The sequence below is a fragment of the Sphaeramia orbicularis genome, chromosome 6, assembly GCF_902148855.1.
Source record: "Sphaeramia orbicularis chromosome 6, fSphaOr1.1, whole genome shotgun sequence".
NCBI lineage: Eukaryota > Metazoa > Chordata > Actinopteri > Kurtiformes > Apogonidae > Sphaeramia > Sphaeramia orbicularis.
Genome location: NC_043962.1, coordinates 9,136,620 through 9,158,597, shown reverse-complemented (window position 1 = coordinate 9,158,597; position 21,978 = coordinate 9,136,620). Strand labels below are relative to the sequence as shown.

The window sequence follows — 21,978 nt, the reverse complement described above, 5'->3', positions numbered from 1 at the left end:
AAATTTGAGTCCTGGGACTTGAGAGAGATATAATATTCAACACTCAATCTGGTGGTTTATTTAGACAATTAATGTATTAATTGCTTCTATAAAATGTATAATCAACTAAAAAATGGCTACAGACTCTAATTTCCCAAAGTGAAAAGCAATGAATTAAAATTTCTTATCTAATTCTGAACTCTAAAATCTTTGTTACATTCTGCAAGCTTGACCTGCTGGTGCAACATTTTAGTTAGTTAGTTAGTTAGTGTAGTTTTATTTCGAGTACACAGAATCAGATAACAAAGAGCCATACAACATGGCCAAACAAAATTTTTCAGCGCTCGAAAATTAGTGGGAAGAAGTAACTTATAGACTCCCACCCACTTTTTATAAACTGATAAATTAATTCCGCTTCCTTTGTTTTAACACACTTTTGTTTCTATATATTTTTACGGTAACACAAAGCATCCATGCAAACCATTCACATACATTTTTTTAGTCACCTCACACAATCAGTTTTGCATAATCAGCCTCTTTTAATATAAACTATAATATTTATATACACTTTCATTATTCACTACAAATATAATCATTAATAAATGTGATAATATCTCCTAATCACAATAGTCTGTATTAATTAATTAATTACAAATAGGCAATACAGAATAATATCTTATTTTATGCAGCCTTCTATAACTAGATTTTCACCTATTTGGATAATGTTCTATATTGTTATTATACTGAATTTATACATCCTTTCAAATGCACAGACTGAAGAAGACTTTTTAAAGTTTCGATCCAGATCAAATTTTTTTTACCACATACATTGTTTTGTTCTTCTGTGCATCACATTAAAAGCCTAATGAATAACAACAGAAAGCATTGTGTAAGCCTGTGCCAATTTCACATCTTTCAGTTCAATCCCCCTCTCAAATACATCCCCACTGAACTCTTTTGGAGAGCTTCTTGAGCAAAGACAGACAGGCTGATGATGATGGCTGATGATACAGATCGAATCATTTTATCAGAGAAATGGTGAAAAACAGCGAGCAGACCCAGGTGGTGGATTTCCACATTCGACCGGAGCTGGAACCGATATAAATACCCATGACTACTGCTCCGAGTCATTTGGCTTCGTAATGAATGCTGATTGTACCCGATTATGACCTTTCACTCAGAGTAACACTGTCCATTGCCAAAGCCTTTTCACATGAAAATCAAAACTAAATTCTACCGTTTTTTTCATCTGTATTGCATGGACCATGTCAATATATCTGATAATTCATACATGCACCTGCCCTCTGCAGCTTCACATTTAGATTCTGCAGGTTTCTGAGTGCGCTAATAAATGGAGGCTTTCACACATCATAAACTTCAGGAGCGCTGTCCAGGGTGCTGATTCTGGAGCTGTCCGTGGTGCTGGCTGACATTTATGTCTGCAGGTTGGAATCCTAGCGGCAGGGGCTGTTGAACACTTATTTGACTTGACTGATCAGCCTCACCTGGAAACTTCACTCATTTTAACTGTGAGCGGCTGGAGCTGCAGGGCTAAGACAGGACAACGTCACACGGCTGAGTCCTCAATCACCCAATATTCAACACTTATTCAGTGGATAGCCAGGAGATTTCAGACAGCTGGTGTCAAAATGGTTGACTCCCATTGTCTTCAGTGATTACCTGACATTTTATCTAGCTCTACCAGAAGGTAAAAGAATTGGCATATTCCATAAAATACCTGTATTTGTCAAGTTTTGGCAATGTCACTGTTCACATGTTTGGAAGAACAAGCTAATTTAAGACGACTACAGATGAATGAAGACATAAGGAGCTGACTGTGGGGCTGTGGACTTGCATTGTTGTCTTAATGTCATTTTAAAGATGAAAACAGAAATGGAAAGTACAAAAGTACAAATTTGTACTCAATTTGATTTTTTCCATACTATATTAGATAGAGTAAACACTTAATTTCAGAAGAAAATATATAGTTTTTACTCCACTATATTTCTACTATGTTTATATTTGTTTTTCCATTTTAAGTAATGAAAAAACACCTAATGCTGGAATGAAGACATAAGGAGGTGACAGTGGGGCTGTGGACTTGTATTAATATCTTAAAGGGGTCATATTTTGCTAAACCCACTTATATTAGTCTTTTGTACATTTATTTGTGTATTTGGATCCTAATAGTTCATAAAGTTTGAATTTAAACCCTCCAGGTGTTGCAAAGCTATCTTTATATTCATTCTGGCAAAAATTGAGTGGATTTCTACAACCCGTTTCAATTCCTGCTTAATTAGTTACATTTTATAACTAGTTACATCACAGCATTTGCACTCGTAAGGTAAAGACTTCCGACTTCAGTGGAAAGACCTTTTCTGCAACTAGTCACCTGAACAAAAAAAATGGATGTTGACGGACGTTACAACAAGCGAAGAAGAAGAGTTTTTAAAAGAAACATGGCGCAGTATGTGTGGACACACCAGGAAACTGAATAATTTTTTAATTGACTATGGGATAGAGGGGTAATATATAATAATAATAATGAATATATCTGTAAATCAACACGATATTTATGTTCAACACCATGTTTATGGAATGACTTCTCGTGTCATCTTACAATAATAAAGAAACAAATCATCGTATTTGTGATTTAATGGAAAAAATCAACATTACGCTCTTCTGTTTTTCCAACATTTAGTAGATATTTGTAAAGTTTTGTGCAGATGTCCAATGGAAAAGCGACTAGTGTGTATACTGATTGTTTTTTCTTAGAAAATCCTTATGCCGTCACCTGATTTCTTTAGTGCATCTCTACTCTCACTAGCTACGTTTAGCCTAGAAAAAGAATATTAACAAATGAGCCACTTCCATCACAGCAAATTCACACAAAAAACACAAGCGCAAGCAAATCTGACTTACTGAAAACTACAGCACAGGTTTCGAATGCAGAGCTTTTGCATATAGTGCAGTTTTAAGTAAACAATACATCTTCCACCGGCGGAAAACTCATTATTCCAAGAATTGAAGTGCAAAAATACACCATGTCACTGGTAAAATGCGCCTACCACCTACCTGCACTGTGTAGCCACCGACAGTGGTGGCCCGCCGGGACCGCGCTGTCCGAGACCCCTGCCTGCCAGCCACCAAGAAGAGCTCAGCCAGCCTCTGCTCCATAAGACTAGCAAAGCTCTGGTAGTTGGCCTCCAGGGAGGAGCTGTCCACATCTTGGATCACTGTGCGGAGAGACAAGAGAGGACAGATGAGGGATTTAGGGGGTACAAAGGTGTTCAGGCGGGGAAAAAATGGCAAAAGAGGTAACGTGTGAGGGGATAGAAGAGAGGGAGGTGAAATGAAAAGACAAGGGACGGGGGGAGAGGTGAGAGGAGGAGATGATGAGGAGGTATGAGGAGGGGGCATGATGTGAGAACAGTATTGATATTTAGGAGAAGTGAGACAGGAGGCAGGAGATAAATGGGATATAGGAAATGAGTATTAGGGTTGAAACTTCTAAAACAGTTGCAATGTCACACGGATCACACACTGTCTGGGCCTATTTTGCACGCACAGAAATACACACAGGTGCGTGCATCAATCTTGCTCTTGAGTGCATCTCTTACTAGAGGCAATAAGTGAGATGGAGCAGTGGACAGACATGACACACACACACACACACACACGCACACATATATTTCAGCATCATTCACACCCGGCTGTGATGTGATGTGAAGTGATCTCTCCCTCTGCCCCAGTCAGGAAGCTGTGAATTATACATCAATAGGTTTTCCCAGGAACAGAGCAGCTAAAGAGAACGTAGAGTGCGAGAGCAAAAGAGAGAAAGAGAGAAAGGAGCGAGCAAAAAAAAAAGGGAGGGGGTGTGTGAAGGAATATGTAGCAAGCCGATACCATTCTGCTGAAATGCACATCGGGCAGGGGCTAAGGCATTTTACTAACTCGCTGTTTTGTCCAATCGATGCGCCTCTTGATTACAGCTGATCACCCAGTACAGTGTGTGTGTGTGTGCATGTGTGTGTGTGTGTGTGTGTGTGTGTGTGTGTGTGTGTGTGTGTGCCTAAGTCATTTACCTGTTATCACCCAGTAGTTCTTGGTCGCTGTGGACGTGTTGAGATTATGGTATTCCAATGCTGGAGAGAGAGAGAGAAAAAAACAAGAAAGGGACAGGTTTTGTAAAGATACAGGACCTGTTTTTATGCATTTTATAAACCCTTTTATCACTGCTGCCCACATTTTTAACAAAGTGCAGGCCTGTACGATGTCCTTGTCCTTAGTCAGTGTATTACAGCAGCACCTGCAACACATTTACATCAGTACAAGACGCACAATGTACTAATGTAGACGAGCCAGGTGCAAAACTGGTACTTTATTTACTTAATATTTGGACTTTTTTGACCCATTTACTTGCTGTCAGACATCCCTTCTTTCGTTTTTGATCAAGGCCCCCCCGAAACACTACAAATTCGAGGGAAAATAAATTAACAAAAAAAAAAAAAAAGCCAGAAAGTTAGAAAGAAACATACATTCACATACACAAATACATATCACATATACACATATACTTGTACACTACACTCTACCAATTAATCTCATCCATGTTTATAGTTTCAAAATGAGCTAAGAAAGGTTGCCAGGTATCAGACAACTTCTGAACCGACCCTTTAACAATATAGCGAATTTTTTCCAGTCGGCCTCTTTCACCCAGTGACCGTTTACAGGTGGCTTTGGTTCTAGCATTTTAGCAATATCATCCTTCTAGCTATGAGAGTACAGAAAGCTATCAAGTTGGATTGTAGTTTAGTCAGGCTAACATCTCTTCAGGTCAATCCAAACAGGCCATAAAGGGACATGACTTTAACGAAGTGTTACAGGATTTTGTCAAATAATCAAAAATAGCTTCTCAAAAGCTGTTCAAATTTGGACATTTCCAGAACATGTGTACGAGGGTAGCATGTCCTTGTCGACATCTGTCATATGTCAGATCAAGATCTATCTTAACTTTACACAGTCCTGTTTTTGTCCAATGACAACGATGCACAATTCTAAGACATATAGAAGACAAATATAATCAGACATTCCTTCTAACGCTGATAGATAAAGCAGATCTCCAACATAATGAACTGCGAGCAGCATCGACATATGCACTGGAGTAGAAAAGTACATCACTGAGCAAAAGTCTCCGAAAGGTCACCGTTATGATTTATTTTTTTATTTAACCTTCATTTAACCAGGCAAGACAGATTAAAAAACATCCTTATTTATAGCTGTGGCCTAGCGAAAGGCAGGGCCATTTGAAGGAGAGGGAAAAGGGAGCTAAAACAACAACTAGAAAAGCACTCGGAGAGTGCAGACCTCCGCCAAGGCAGATCAGTGCACGCCCCCCCCCCCTCCCCAATCACCACCAAAATTTTATCATTTATTCCTTGTGCCAGTATCAACATTTCCTGTAATTTTCATCCAAATCCCTCTTTAACTTTTTGAGTTATCTTGCACATGGACAGACAGACAGACAAACCAACGCCGGGAAAAAACACAACCTCCTTGGCGGAGGTAAAAAAAAAAACAAGATTAAAATTAAACAAACAGGACAATCAAAACTCTAAAATAAGTTACATATTAACACATATTAAAATAAGATAAGATAAGATAAGATAAGATATGCCTTTATTAGTCCCACAAGAGGAAATTCCAAATATGTAATGTGTAATAATTCCAATATTACAAATATTAACAAAATATTCACAGACACAGCTAAAATACATATATAAAACAGCAAGAGTAACAGGACAGGCTATGTATGTTTGTTGTTTTCCCCAAGTTATAATGTCCACGCATATGCATTTCTGTTTCTGGATCCAAGTACAACTGGGATATAGATGATACATATTTTATAAAATATTTGGAAGAAAAATCAGAGGAAGAAACTGTTTGAACAGATGAAGTTGTGGAATATTTAGTGTCACTTAGTAAATATGAGGTTTATTGCATTAATCTCCTCCTGTTCTACATCATGTTTCACTTCACACATGTCAAACATCTCTTTGTTGTTTGGATTATTTTCTGTCCTTTGTAAGAGGTCACATTAAATGCTGACTTTAGCCTGTAGATGACATTTGGTTTTGACTTTGTGTGTATGTTGTGCACATATTACCTCTATTTTCTTGTTACTTAATTAAGAGACTAAATAAATATGTATGGTATTTACAAAATTTGCAAAAGCCACTAAGCCAAAGGTGGCAAGACTTTTGCACAGTATTTTAAGTTCTACAGTTGAAAAAATATAGCACCGTTCATATAAGCAGTAGAAAAGTGGTAAAAAAAAAAGTTCCTGAAGTTGCAATACCCAATTACAGGTATGAGGTATTAGACTGTCAGTTGAAAAAACTTGTAATTACGGGGATTAAAAGGTCCACTTTTGGGAAGATTTAAGGGATTTAGGAGGATCAATCTGCAGAAACAGAATATTATTTTATTTTATTTATTTTATTTTCACATAGTAAAAAACATACACATAAATACATGTTGGTTAAAAATTATGATGGATGGTTACCAACAACCCTCAAGAGGCTTAACAAGTGGCAACCTCCAGATTTCAAAGATTATTTACCACTGCAATTAAATATATAGGAAAAAATATATGCAAGCTGCACAAAAGTACATTTTCTAAAAATAAAATTCCACAGTATACCAAGCTTAGAAATGTATCCCATGTGGAAAATTACAATCACTCAGGAGAAAAGTTTTCACAGCTTTTTTTTTAAACTGAATTTGAGGAGGCACTGTAAGAATATAATTTCATACTTATGTTTTCATTAAAGTATAATCAGAGAGGGAAGAGGTTGGCACCATGTTTCAGTCGCACAAGAGCAGACTTCATTTTCTCTTTTTTACTGTTTTACATCTGGCATTACAGGGATATTTTCCTTTAGCTCTATGTTAATGTCCCCTTTAAAAAGCCTAAAACACACTAAATAAACCAGACTCAAAGGAAGGACTTTGACTTTTTTGTTTGTTTGTTTGTTTTACGGCCACCTTAGGGAAGGGTGAAGAGGGTATTCATTTGGTTCTAATCTGCAATGCCATCGCCACTAGAACTGTACAACTGTGTTTCCCAACCACTGTGTGCCATGAGAAATCATCAGGTGTGCCGTGGAAGATTATCCAATTTCACCTGACTGGTACTCTGAGCGAACGGCGTGACATAGATACATACGACTGCATGCACCGGTGATCCCCTCTACAACCACAGTTTCCCTTTGCAAAGTGAAAATGAAAGTGAACCGGCCCCAGTGCAGCGCATTCTGTTAATAAAGGCCCCCTCACTAGTGATGCGGGTTGGGGCAGGGGGATATGCCTCTATCCCTAAGCCGAGGTCCGTCTCAGGGGTCGCTGACGCACCCCTCTCAGCTTTCTCATTCCAAACGCCCTGCCTCTTTCTTCAATTCCTGCAAGAACATCAGCTTTGTGTTCAACTAAACAGGCCCAGGTTTCACACTGAGTAAGTAAATTGAGAGTAGATTTGCACTATATTTCAATAAATTCAAGATTCAAATTTGATTTGTCATTTCAGCATATAAAATACACAGAAATAAAACATTGTACTCAGGTCCCTGATTCTCAGCAGCATTTAGTAAATAATATAAAATACTGATAAAAAACAATAACCCCTCCCTAAAAGTTACCTATTTTTTACAGTTTTTATTTCTAAAGTGCACTGCAGTAAAGTGTGTTATGACCCTGGGTCATAACGTGTCTATTTATGTGTATATGTATATATGTTTTCTGTATAGTGTGTGTGTTCTCCCCCACTCCTGTAGGTGTGCTGTGTCTGTCTTGCATCTTTTGTTTTATGCAGGAAGCTGATTGGTGGAGCCAGATTACCTGACCCCTTTAAAAATGGCACTGGATCATCCAGCTCGGTCTCTCCTTGTCTGCTGCCAGCTCCCAACCGTGATTGGGAGCTGGCAGCATGTGCGTGTGTGTTGATCATCAGTCATCGTGTGATAATTCGTAATTGTATATAGTTGTAAATAGAAACTTTTGGAAAACAATCCTTTTTTCTGGTAGGGGAGGACGGCTCTTTCGTTAGTTTGTTTTCTCCTGTTTTTTCGCAGGGAGTTTAAGTTAGTTTCCTGTATTTTATTTCTTGTATTTATTTTTGATCAGGGAATTTAGTTTGAACCTTGAAGAAGACTTTCTGTTTGTTGTTTTAGCCGAGCCCTCCCCTAACCCTCCTTCAGTTGCTTAATAATAAACATTGTAAACTTTAGTTTTGGACTGACTTGTGTGCTTGGGAGCTGGGAGGGGGCAAAAAGAGCATATTACGTACGTCTCGGTAAACCCCTAGGCCGGGATGTAACAAGTGCAAATTAAAAGTGCATTCCGGGGCTCAATAAATATACTTTTTGTGACATTTTTGTTTGGTGGTGTACCTTGCGGTTCTTCTAATGTAAAATATGTGCTGCGGCTCAAAAAGGTTGGGAAACACTGCTCTACAACATACTGTACACCTAACCCCCAAAACTGAGGAAAGGCACCACCAAAATATTTTGGATAAATTTACCTGCACATTTACTCAATGTTGAAAATCTATGTTCAATAAAATCCAGGAAGGTGTTTTATGAAAACTATGAAACATTACTGTTGCAATTTCTTTTGCACCTCACATTCATGTTTTTCATTTTGATTACCTTTTAGCTATTTCCACATGTGTCCATGGACCAGTGGTTTCATTCAGACTACTTTCTATATTGGTAATGAATGTTGAGCCTGAACAAATTGGAGTGAAATCGCTTAGTATTTGTAATTCATGTGCAGGTGCTGTGTGTGTTTGTCTGGATGCTTTCAGGGATTGACTGACAGTCTCAGGCTTCATATGAAAAAACATGGTTTCCACTTTGTATCCACTTTGTTTCTCCAAGGCTGGAAGCCCAATTTACATCCCTCTCATAAAATCGATGCTTGAAGATATTTTGTTTTTGTCCTGTGGGTTTGGATTTACAAGAAAACAACATGCACTGTGAATGTAATTTTTGTTGGGTATTCAGCTTTAAAAAATCAAGGATAAGTGAATGTAAGCTGAGTGGATGATGATGAAATGTTTGTCCTGTCAAATACCTTTCAAGAATGTAGAGAAATTAACTGGAAACATTAAGATTCTGGTTATTTGCTGAAAAGGTTTTCCGGGATCCAGAAAAATTCGATGTGTAAACACTTAACCCTTTAACACCAAACGTATCATATTTGATACATAATCAGTGTGATATTTTTGTCCTTGAAAAACCTGATGTATACAATTAGATACATGCAATACACTGATAATCCACCAGGGGGGAGGAATTCATTCACCAGAGACCTTTCCAGTGACACTACAAGATTAAATTAATGAGGAAAGAGGCAGAACTTTGCCAGTTTTGTAAAGGAATTACCAATTTGTTAGACAGGTTTGTGTTATATTATGTGTTTGTTTGTCCAGAAATAATACTATTTGAGCATTAAGACCCGATGTATCAAATATGATACAAAATTGAAACTTATACATTGAAATTGATATTTGAAAAACGTTTGGGTTTTTTTGTTGTTGTTCAGAAGGACCAATAAAGGCTCCAGTTTCAAAGACCTGGAATTTACTGTCAATGATTTAATGGTTCAGGCTTTACAGGGTTAAATAGGTCAAATTCCCAAGTATTTAAGTATTGACTGTTAGCAAACAATGTTTTCCCTTTACACCTTACATTTTAAATCAGCTATTCATACTCTCTCCATTCATACTATATTTCTATTACTCTAGCTTTAATGCATTTATGGGGGATTATTTCTATTTTGCATTCATGTTTCCTTCCTAACATCAAGGCTGAGTTTGGCCTCAGGATAGAGGGACATGGATTGTGGAGAAAGGATGTCATACTGTTGATGACATGGAAAATGGATTTGCACGTTGGAGCAAAGTTCAGTTATGTTCATTATTTTTCAGTATATTGCTTTTTATTTCATTAGATGTTAAACTGGTTTAATAGACTTGATACAGTATTGTGCAAAAGTCCAACCAAAGGCCAACATTAGGTTTATTGGTTTAGTGAAGTTCTAATGACCACACATATGTGTTTCTCAGTGTCTGTATTAACCCATAAAGACCCAGTGCTGCTTTTGAGCTTTTGTGCTGCTGCACAGGGAAATATTTTAAAATGCATAATTCCATTTAAAAAAGCAAAATATCACTCCTTTAAGGCTGTGCACATATTTTGTGTATTTCCTTGTTGAACCTGAAGAAATAAATACGTCTGCTCATTTCAACCCTGCAAAAACAACAAAGCTAAAGGTGACCTCAGACTTTTGCACAGTATTGTATATGGACTACTTTACTCGTCCGATTAGGTTCATACTGTCTACTAGAACTTATAAAGAGGTCTTTTTCTTTTTTGTCAGACAAATGGGGAAAAAAAGGATGGATGAAAGAGGCCATAGAAATCAGAAAACAGGCCCCAAGGACTATGAACAGAGACGAGGGACCCTACACCTTATCCCACCCCTGGGATGCAGTCCTCTGTGGGATGCCAGGCAGCAGGGGGCATAATCGTCCCCTGTTGCCTGGCAAACCAGGATAAAACAGCTGACAATGACACGTCACAGTAACATCAAGTGACCATTTTGAGTAGCCGAAACTTGTCAAGGTAAAAGAAAAATCTGTCTGACAATAAAGAAAAATAATTCTCTATGACTACTTTACCTCCTTTTCCACATTCACTGGTGTAAACAAGTTGAATAAGCTTTTTTTTTTACGCACAAATATCTATACTTCTACTTATGTGCCACTACCTGATGAACTTCCTGTAGCTGTGACAGCAGTACTTGACACGTGTATGTCACAGAGAGGTGGAGCTGTTTAGCATCAACCCCTGGAATGGAAGACTAAACCCGATTAAACATTCCTTATCAGGTTTCATTATCAACCTCTATCTTTCACCGTCTACCTACAAGCCCTTTCTTTCAGTGTACATGCCTCAGTACCTGTCTCATGCCCTACCTGTTTACTTGTCAGCCTATTCATTTCCTAAAACACCTCTTCCTTTCCGCTCACTGCCTGTCTCCTTTGGTCTTTATCTTCTCGTCATCACTTCCTCAAAGCATCGGCCTCTTTCTGTGTCCTATTCATCCGTCAGCCTACCTCGCCTTATTTTCCCTCTGCCCGTTTCGCCATCTGTCTCCGCTGAGCTGCCTGTTTACTCAGAGTTGGGTTTAGCTCAAGTCAGAGTTGCTCGCTGTTAAAACCATGGAGTGTTGCCGCCTCGCTCTCTGTCCGCCTATCTGCCGCCGACTCCGTGATGAACGTGAGCACATTAAAATTCACTGAGTTCTTCCTGAATTTAAGCAAGTTTACATAAACACTTCAGACAAACCGCACTGGAGTGTTAAGGTTCAGCCTCAGTCAACGCCCTCTGAGGGATCTGTTCACGATGAGAAGTTCAAGTGAGACAAATCCAGTGTGTGAATTTCATCAACAAGCCGGCTGGAAAATAATTTGCATAATTATGAAGAAAAAAAACTGCTTCTATTTAATACAGACAGAACATAAGATGATTTATTTAAAGGAATAAGGCACGGTATGTGAATGATAATCCAAGCTGCAAACTACATCCACCCTTTGAAAGCCTGTTTGTGTTTCCACAACCAAAACCAACTTTGGGTAAGTTTTTGGTAATGCTTTATATTAAGGTGCTATATATTATATTCAGTTAGTAAACATTAGCTAAAATGTCCATGTTAGCATTGTTACTTATTAATAAGACCATGTTAATAACAGCATCATAAACCCTTTAATGTACAATAATTTAGTACCATTTAGTAATAAACACCTTGTTTATTAGCCTGTCCAGCCATCCGGTTTTCTCAGTCTATTCAATACTGAGAAAACAGTCTGGAATTGGGTCAATCGCTGTGAAATATGCATCTATTCTATACCGACCAAACACAAGTCTGGCGGGGCGGGTGTTTTGCAATGCGCCATATGCATTGACTTCTTTTTGTCACGGGTCAAAGTCAGTTCCAAATCCACAAATCTCTTTAAAAGTGTTGTCAGTTGTTTACTTGATTCAAAAATAAGGATTGAATTACAGATTACAACTTGTATTCTCAAGTTTCTCTGTCAAAAGCAACAGTAATCATTCCCCAAAGTACCTACTTGACCACCACCACCGCACGGAATGATGGAAACATGGTGAGGTTTGTTGACATTAGGGATCTGTTCGTTGCATAATTATGTCACATCCGTCTTATCTGTGATTGGTTTACTCGGCGCCCGTTAGTCCTGGCTTCATATTTGGATTCAAGCCCCACGATTCCAGACGTAGTTCTCATTGAGAAAGATGGATGGCTGGTCAGGCTACTTGCTTATAGGCCTCTTTTATAGTAGTATTAAATTATAAAGCATTGTAACTAACACATCATAAATCACTGTTCTTGCTTTAACACCAGTAGCTGCAAAAGCATATGTATCTGTTAAAAAGTGCAAACATAACTTAATAAATGCTAACACAATGGATTGGCAAACACTCAATAAATATTGCAATTATAATAATTACATAAAACTCATAAAGCTTTTATCAATGTTCTTAGACAGTCTATAAACTGTTCAAAGTCTGCAAACAAACGTCTTGCAATAAATCTACTTCAGCTATTAGCACTAATCCAGTTTTATTAACACATAACATAAAAAGGAATCATAAGATTTATTATGTGTTCATTAATCTTATTAAAAGGCTCTTTAATGAAGTGTGATAGTTTTCCTTGAGATGACAGATGAACTACTGTGTTTGTATCATTTGACTGAAACTAAGCAGTGAACAGAACATGAGCTGCATGTTTCACCACCGAACAAGCAGAGCCACAACATTTATCTACACCATCAAACTTCATTAACTCAAACAGGCCTGACTGACAAGTGATACTACGAACAACGTCAAAATATCACAACAGTCACCACTTCGCTGCACCGAGTCCTGTGAATCAATCACTCATATGTACAACAGCAAAAAGAGGGCGAGCAACGACGAGAACTGGCATAAAAATGTAACCTTAAAATACAAAAACTGCATATAAAAGAACAGAACTTCTGCAAATAAATGGATCATATATAACAGAATAAGGATCATTGATTTTGGGAGTACATAATAAGATTATGAGTACATATTAACATGGCTCCGGGGGTCAGTGTTAGGGTGTGGATTTGTTACTGGTATTATTTGGGTGGACGTGGTGTATGATATTCTGTTCATGCTTTCTTTTCTTATTTTCATCATTTAATAGGTCTTATGTATTTTATTTTATTGTAGTTTTGTTTGTTTGTTTTGGGTTTTTTTTTCTCTGTCTTCTGCCCAGTTTACTCAGTTCTGGTTGTAGTTATTGTTACCATTATAATTATCACCATGGTTGTTACTGTTTGTATTGTTGATACTTTCTTGTGAGGGTCTTTGCCACCTTCTTCTTTCTTGCTCCTTGCTTCTTCTTGCCCCCCACCCCCCCCCTACCCCACACACACACCGGCATCAAAATGTGGTTCAACAAAACTCATAACAAAGTCAGCAGAATATCAAGGGGAACTTCATATACTTTATGAAGTTTCCCTTGGCAAGGCAAATTTGTTCAGCACCAAAAGGCAGCCAGACTACCATTCTGCTGTAAGGATGCTGGACAAGACAACTTAGAAAAAAAAAAAAAACATGACTCAGGGGGTAGAGCAGGTCGAAGGGTTGGCGGTTCAAATCCAGCTCTGTCCTAGTCATGTGTCGTTGTGTCCTTGGGCAGGACATTTCACCCCCCTTGCCTTGTTTGGCATGACTGGGCAGTCACACTACCGTCAGCTGTGGCTACAAACGTACTTTACCACCACCAGAGGGTGAATGCTAGAGCGAATGAATAATGGATCAATAACGTAAAGTGCTTTGGGTGCCTTAAAAAGCACTACAGAAATCGAATCCAGTATTCATTTATTATTATGTTAGTTTCTTAAAATATGACTTTCTTTCTTCTATCAGTGTGAATGTGATGAATGCCTCGTACTCGTACTGATCAGATGGTGAATGAATATCCTGTTCCGTCTGTTCTGTCTTTATGCGCTTACATGCTGCAGACATGGATCCAGCTGCCCACACAAACCTCTGCATGGAAGCAGCCGGTGAAAGCAAATATGACAACTGATCATTGATGCTCTCAGTACAACTGGAGCCTCATGGTTTAAATGTTATCGTGGCTTGTGGGCCAAAAACAGCCCACCAAAAGGTCCAATCTAACCAGCAGGATGAATCTGCAAAATTTGTTTGTTTATTCAGTGATCATCCATAATACAGAAAATACAAACAATGAGGCTAATTTTAAGTCAATCGACTGAATTATGTTGAGACTGAATAGGCATAGGCTGAAGCTAAATACTTATATGTATATACACCTCACCTACATTCAAATCAAAATCAGTTTGAGGCTACCAATCAAAACCCAAAGAGTAAAAATTACATTTGAGATATTAACAATCAAGGGGGTCAAGCTTGTTTTAGTTCAGGGGTCACTTTCAGACTAATGTGATCAAGTAAAATAGTAACATTATAACTAGGGCTGTCAAAACTAGCACATTAATGCAGATTAATCCATCATCACTATCAGTCTTATTAAAAATTTAACACACTTAACCCATCTACAGCAGAATGACTGAACGTCTCTGCCAACACATTTGGGTCAGTTTGTCCAGTTAACGACAGAGTTAACGTCGCGCATGAACAAATGGTCAATTGATCCAGTTGTGACAGGCATCGGAACCAACCCATAAAAATAGAAGACACTAAACAGTACGTTGGCCCTCTGGATGGAAATATGAGGACAAAAAAAACAAGACAGAACAGTTGTTTCAAGTTGATTTGTTGAAACTGTTGAAGTAGTTTAATAATCACATTAAGTACATATATATTCCCTTCTTTCTTGAGTCTGTTTGCTGATGCAAAATGAAACGTGATTAATATAGTTTAAAATGAATGATATTTAATTGTAATTAATTTAAATTAATCCACGGCAACCCTGTGATTAATCTGATTAAAAATTGTAATCGCTTGACAGCACTAATTATAACCTATAATTAATGACAACTCCAAATTTCCTCCTTGGTTTAATGTAAAAAGTTAAACTACAGTATGAAAACATTTACATTTACCAACTATCCTTTCAATAAAATATAATGAGAATACCTGAAACGTCTTAAGAAAAACTAAAGATATAATGCCTGTTGTAATATTATGTGTATTTGTAGATCCACTGTGATCTGAAAGTTGTGTTAATAATAAGCAAAGATCGAATATTGTTGAAATTGTACTTATTTTATTTTATTTTTTTTTTTATTTTAGGTTGGACATGGTTGTTCAGGTTATTAGCATTTTCATAATGTAACTTTACTTTTTCACACTGAAACAAAAAAAAAAATTCTAGAAATGTATAGATTATGTTATTATTTTACTGGTCCGGCCCAGTTGAGATTGTATTGGTCTGAACGTGGTTCCTAAACTAAAATGAGTTTGACACCCCTGTTGTAGAACATATTCAGAAACCATTCACGTTCTACAACCATTTGCTGATCAATTCATGCAAAGTAATAGAAGCTGATATTTAGAGGAACAAATGGTTTCCGTGGTGATGCCTTGTGTGTTTGGATAAGCATGTGAAGTGTGATGTTTGAGCCCTTCGGGTGTTGAAAGCGCATACAAATAGATACTAATCTAATCTCAGTGGGCTAAAATTAGCTCATTCAGGGGGACATGGACGACAGCTTGCCTATGGCATAATTCAGATGATAGGAGCTGTACAGCTGTTTGCCCTTTTTGGGTCTCACAGATGGCATTAGAGACTGCAGTGGAATACAAACACAGCTCATCTTTGGGGTCAGTGGTCTTTCACTTACATTTGTAATGTCTTGGTGTCGTATAAATGTGTCGCTGTATGCTAAATGATGCATCAGACGCTGCAAATGGCTTTTTAATTTGTAAAAAGTGATTGAAATTTAAAGGAAAAACACTCTATACTAATGGCCTACATGGTGCTTCAGTCCTTCTCACTTGTGGATCCTCAATCATTACTGTGCATATTTAGCCTTTGTGAAATCATGCAGGAGGATGTTCATACGACACTGCTTCTGCTTTAAAATATATAAACATGAATATGTAAACATGGACTGTTCTGCAATGTCGGGATTATAGTTTCATTTTGTTTCCGTGCAGAATTTGATTTATTTAAGATAGCTGTTTTAACCCATAATTACCCACAGTGGCTTTTGTGGTAGTTCCCAAATGAATTTTTCTCTCTATTTAACCTTTCCTAAGTGATTTATCACCATTTACTATAATATTAACCTGTGAATTTGGCTTTTTTTTCCAGTAAAAATAATCTAGTTTTGCTATTTTTAATGACTGATCATTTAAATGTTCCTAAAAGTTCAGAGTAAAGTCAAAGGCTCTTGTATCAAAACAGAAAAAACTAAAGAAAAAGCATCTTTTTCAGTAAAATATCATTTACTGAACGTAAACCCTGTGTGTCCACCCACTGTCACTGATACAACTCCATGGGTTTTACTGGTGAATCAATGTTGTAGCAGATGACGGTGTTTCCATGGTAACTACGGAGCCTCTGAACGTCCAAATGGGTCATATCTATTGACGTAAGAACTCATTTTGGATATTATCAAGAAAACCATTGAAAATCTCTAGATATCTGCTCTGAAATTAAACTCACAAGCTATTTTTGTTGTTATCCTTATATTTGTCCAAACAAATGTACCTTTAGTTGTACCAGGCATTAAAATGAACAAGAAATTGAAGAAAACAAGGGTGGTCTAATAATTTTTTCCATGACTGTACATAGACAGATAGTAACTAACAGATACTCATGTAAGAAATTCTCTGGTAAAAGCAGAAGTAATGGTTAAACTTCTTAAATTGAGTACAAAACACAAGCTCTGAAATGTAGTAAAAAAGTAAGTATTTCCAGATTTGTAGCAGCTGCGTGTGTGCTCTGTTAACTGAACCTCACATCATTCACGTCAGTATTAGTTCTCCAGGTCTCTGACATCTCTTGAAACAGACAGCGCCTTTCCTCTACCTCTTGGTTGTTTTGTCTTGTTATGTGTTTTATGTTGCTACATCCATCATGTATGAAATGCACTACTTTCCAAACCAAGGAGTTGTTTTGTTTTGTTTTTTTTTATCTGTGCTGTTACATCCATGTAGGTTGAAATCTTGTTACTTGGAGGGAGTGCTATGAGTCTAAATAAAATGTAATCCTTCCCCCTCAAAAGCATTAAAAACAAAGATAAAGTAATGACCCTGTTTTAACCCATGAAGACCCAAACATCCAACAGCAACCAAAAACATCTACTGATCTAAAACATTTAATACCTGTTGATCCACTAATCCTATCAATACATGTAAATAATTGGTGTAAAATGCAGTTTGTCATCTTTTCATTTGGACATTCAGAGGCTCTGTAGTTACCATGGGAACACCATCATCTTCTACAACATTGATTCACCAGTAAAACCCATGGAGTTGGATCAATGACAGTGGATGGAGATGTTTGTTTTGTGTGCAGTCCATAAGATATTTTACTGAAAATGTCACTTTTTCTTCACTTTTCTCTGTTTCTGAGATAACTCTCAACTTTACACTGAGCTTTTATAAACATCTATATGATCTGTAAATTAAATATAGGAAAATACAGGATTTTCACTGAAATACGCAAAATACAGAAGATGATATTATAATAATAACTTAAGAAAGGCTAAATTTTGAGGAAAAAAATCATTTGGGAACTGCCACAAAAGTAGCACTGGTTCTTTATGGGTTAATAATGTAAGGAGTAGAGAGAAGAGATGTTAAAATGCAGGAAATAAAAGTAGAAAGTCATTTTTTTATGACTTCTGCACAGTAAGAAAAAATATGAAAAATGTCACATTTCCTCGATTGGAAACTTCTCATCTCTTCACAGTGTATCTGTTTAGTTTCATGTATATGTGCAATCACTATGTAAATATCTTAAAATTTTATACTTAAATTTTATTACTTTTAAGAATGTTTCTTTCTACCTGTCTTTCTTTTGCACTGGTGGGTTGGATATTGGTGCTGTAAACTGTTAAATTTCCCCATGGTGGGATCAATACAGTCTTATCTTATCTAAGCAGTATGAAAATCTAATTTTAAGAATAAAAAGGTCATAGTATTGTTAAAATTGCACTTATTTTTCTTGAGAAATTTCAGTTTTTTCCTGTGATTGACTTCCTGTGATTGACTAGAAATGTCTAAAGTAAATTGAGTGTAATTTTAACAATATAATGATAATTAATGTGAATGTGTGTGCCTTTGTGGTTCTGAGCCACAATGCACACGAGTAAATGATAAGTTAAGGAATAATATTGTTAAAATTGCACTTACTTTTCTTAAGAAATTTCAGTTTTTTCAGGCTATTCACATCTCTTTATTTCTTTTTTTTTAATAGTTTGTAAAACTAAATATTTTAATAAATTGTGCAATATTATTACCTGCTCTACCTCCCAGTACTTTTAATTCAAATGTGCAATAACTTGTTGTTACCTCTCAGTACTATTATTATTATTATTATTATTATTACTTTTTTTTGTAATACTCTATTTTACAAATGTGTATTTGTGCTTGTGCAATAACTGTTTTTTTTATATGTTCTAGCTGTGTTTATGTTTTGTATCTGTTTTTTTTTTTTTCATATCTTTCTCTTTTTCTAAATCCATGACTCAGGGAAACGCACAAGAATTCCAATGTACCTATACTGCTATGTATCTGTGCAAATGGCAAATAAATTCTATTCTGTTCTATTCTATTCTAAATTAATGTGTTTTTTTTTTACACTAAACCTGGAGTTGTCATTATGTATAGGTTTTTATGCAATTATTTTACTGGTTGACCCAGGTTTACCCAGTTGAGATCAAATTGGGCTGAATGTGGAAATTGATACAAAAATATAATTTTAAGATAAGAATAGAAAGGTCACTCTACACTTGAGGCCGCATTAGATTCTGACGTCTTTAGTTCGACATAATGGAGTATTTCTGACTTCCTCTGATTGAGAAGCAGGTCAAACGTACTAAGTCATGAATCATACATTGCCCTGCAGTGGACTCAATGGTTCTCAGCAGTCAGTGTTGTTGAAGGCACCCCACATATGCTGTGCAAGTCTGTCTGAGCCCAGCAGCACACTGCTACACACAGCGAACAACAACTGTTATGTAATGAATATAAAATTAGCATGAGAACACCGGACTCTTCCTAATGTCCAGAGGAAAACAAACAAACAGCAGCAACAGTAGTGTCCTCGTCACTGGGGGAAACTACAACTTCCACTCACTGTGGTGGGTCAGACCACCGCTCCACTCAATGTGTCTTTACTTCTTTAATGTCAACAGTAAAATCCTGGTGTTATGCCACTCTACACTCCTACCTCCAAACTCCGTCTGGTGAACCTTTCAAGACGGAAATAACGCTGCAAGTGCACAGATCCTTTTTTAAGATTCCAGCTCTGTTCTCTGTACACTTGTTCTTTTCCTCCTGCTGAAACGGTCATAAAAAAAAAAACACACACACAGAGCAGCAGTGTGGGCATTGTCTCTGAGCTTTTTGTGTTTTCAACTCAACCTTTACAGCCTACGGGAAAAACTGAAGCTACGGATAAAAATATGGTTCGAGGATTCAGAGTTTTGCTGTAACAATATTTTACAAGATACATATCTAGTATAAGCCTATATAAGTCTAAGTGTGTACGTTTTACAATGGACGAAAAAACATGTAAAAGGGAGAAACACATTTCTATTCACAAAACTCCTTCTATACTTTAACCCATACAGACCCAGTGCTACTTTTATGGAAGTTTCCAAGTAATTTTTTCTCTGTATTTAACCTTTCTTAAGTGATTTATCACCATTTATCGTAACATTATCCTGTGTGTTTGGCATTTCTTCAGTGAAAATCATGTATCTTCCTACATTTTAACACAAATATCTTTTCTCTCTACTCCTTACATTATTAACCCATCGAGACCCAGTGCTACTTCTACAGCAGTTCCCAAATTAGTTTTTCTTTGTATTTAACCTTTCTTAAGTGATTTATCACCGATTATTAGAATACCATCTCTATGTTTTGCATATTTCTGTGAAAATTATGTATTTTCCTGTATTTAATTCACTGAACATGTAGATGTCCATCAAAGCTCCAATAAAAGTTGAGGGTTATTATATCAGAAACAGAGAAACTGAAGAAAAAGTGACTTTTTTGGCAAAGATATCTATGACTGAACATAAACCCAGTGTGTCCATCCACTGTCATTGATCCAACTCCATGGGTTTTACTGGTGAATCAATGTTGTAGAAGATGACGGTGTTTCCACATTCACTACAGAGCCTCTGAACATCCAAATGGCTCATATCTGATGACCATGAAAAGAGGACAAACTGTATTTTACACCAATTCTTTACATGGATTGATAGGATTAATGAATTAATGGGTATTAATCATTTTTGATCAGTATACGACTTTGTTCGATGGTGGGTGTTTGGGTCTTTATGGGCCAAAATCTGCCCACCGATGGTTCCAATTTGGCCCACAGGATGAATTTGCAAAGTACAAAAACTGCACTGAACATATTAAAGGTCAAGGGTGTTGAATTGGTTTTAGTTCAGGTTCCATGTACAGACCAACTGTGATCTCAAGTCAAATAAAAGCATAATAACCTATAAATAATGAATCCAAATGTTCTTCTTGGTTTATTGTGAAAACAATATTATTACATTACGCCTATAAATAATGACAATTTCAATTTTTTTCTCCTTATTTTAGTGTAAAAGAAAATATTTACATTTACAAACTGTCCTTTAACAATAACCTCAATAAATATGAACAACCTGAAATGTCTAAAGAAAATTAAATGTAATTTTAATGATATAATGTCTGTTAATATAAATGTTTTGTGCTTTTGTAGATCTCATCTGTAATAGCATAGGCATAATATTGTTAAAATTGCACTTTTTTTTCGTAAGAAATGTCAGTTTTTTCAGCTTATTCACATCTTTATTGTTTGGATAGTTTCTACATATAAATAGTTGCATAATTTAATGTTATTTTTTTCCACTAAAACAAAGAAAAAAGTTTGGAGTTGTCATTATTTATGGGGTTTTATGCCATTATTTTACTGGTCTGGCCCAGTTGAGATCAAATTGGGCTGAATGTGGAACCTGAAAGAAAATGAGCTTGACATCCCTGCTTTAAATGGATTTTAAAGGAGAAAGCCTATTTGTGTGTGGTTTGTCAGATCAAGCCAAAATAACACCTATTAGGGTAACATAATGTGAACTCAGCAGAATGTCAACACCAGTTCTGTTTGGTGATGCACTCTGGCGCCCTTAGAGTCGGACTGAATTAAAATGATGAAATGGCAGCTGTGCATGATGTCATTTTCAATAACATCACGGAAATAAGCACTTGAACGTAATATTAAGTTAAAAAGCTGATGCATTAATTCAGCAAAGATTGAGTTTATCTATAGAGACAAATAATTCAGTAGTGTGAAACACTGCACCGGCGTCATGTGTCTCTCCAGATGATCTGCTTATTTTCAATTATCGCAGCCTCTGTAAATGATAACAAAATCCATCATAATTATTCATCAGTGACTCGAGAAGAATAGCTCGGAGGTACATCAAGCGAAGGAGTATTGAACACCCTCACTCTCAAGTTTAATTTGTTGGCTAGACGCTGTTAATTGCAGTAGCAGACAACTGGCCAAGCCTTTATGAGGAGCCATAACAGTGACTCCTTGCTGCTGCAGTTGCTCAGAAACGAGCAGTGAATGAAGGCTGGAAAGTCCATGAGCAGTGGCGCCAGCTCATGTAACTGCTGGATGCTGAGAATATGCCCACAAGTCAGCGGATGACCTCAC

The 21,978-nt window shown here is 36.8% G+C and overlaps 1 protein-coding gene across 5 annotated transcripts in view; it reads right to left on the bottom strand.

The window, feature by feature from the left end:
• kiaa1549la (KIAA1549-like a) overlaps window positions 1-21,978 on the bottom strand; it is a 200,519-nt gene that overhangs the window by 81,593 nt on the left and 96,948 nt on the right. For all 5 annotated transcript variants that reach the window (XM_030136533.1, XM_030136535.1, XM_030136536.1 and 2 more), the window contains exons 8-9: window positions 4,065-4,124; window positions 3,055-3,215 (exon numbers count right to left, since the gene is read on the bottom strand). In XM_030136533.1, coding sequence (XP_029992393.1) covers window positions 3,055-3,215; window positions 4,065-4,124 — 221 coding nt within the window. The remainder of the gene's footprint in view (window positions 1-3,054; window positions 3,216-4,064; window positions 4,125-21,978) is intronic.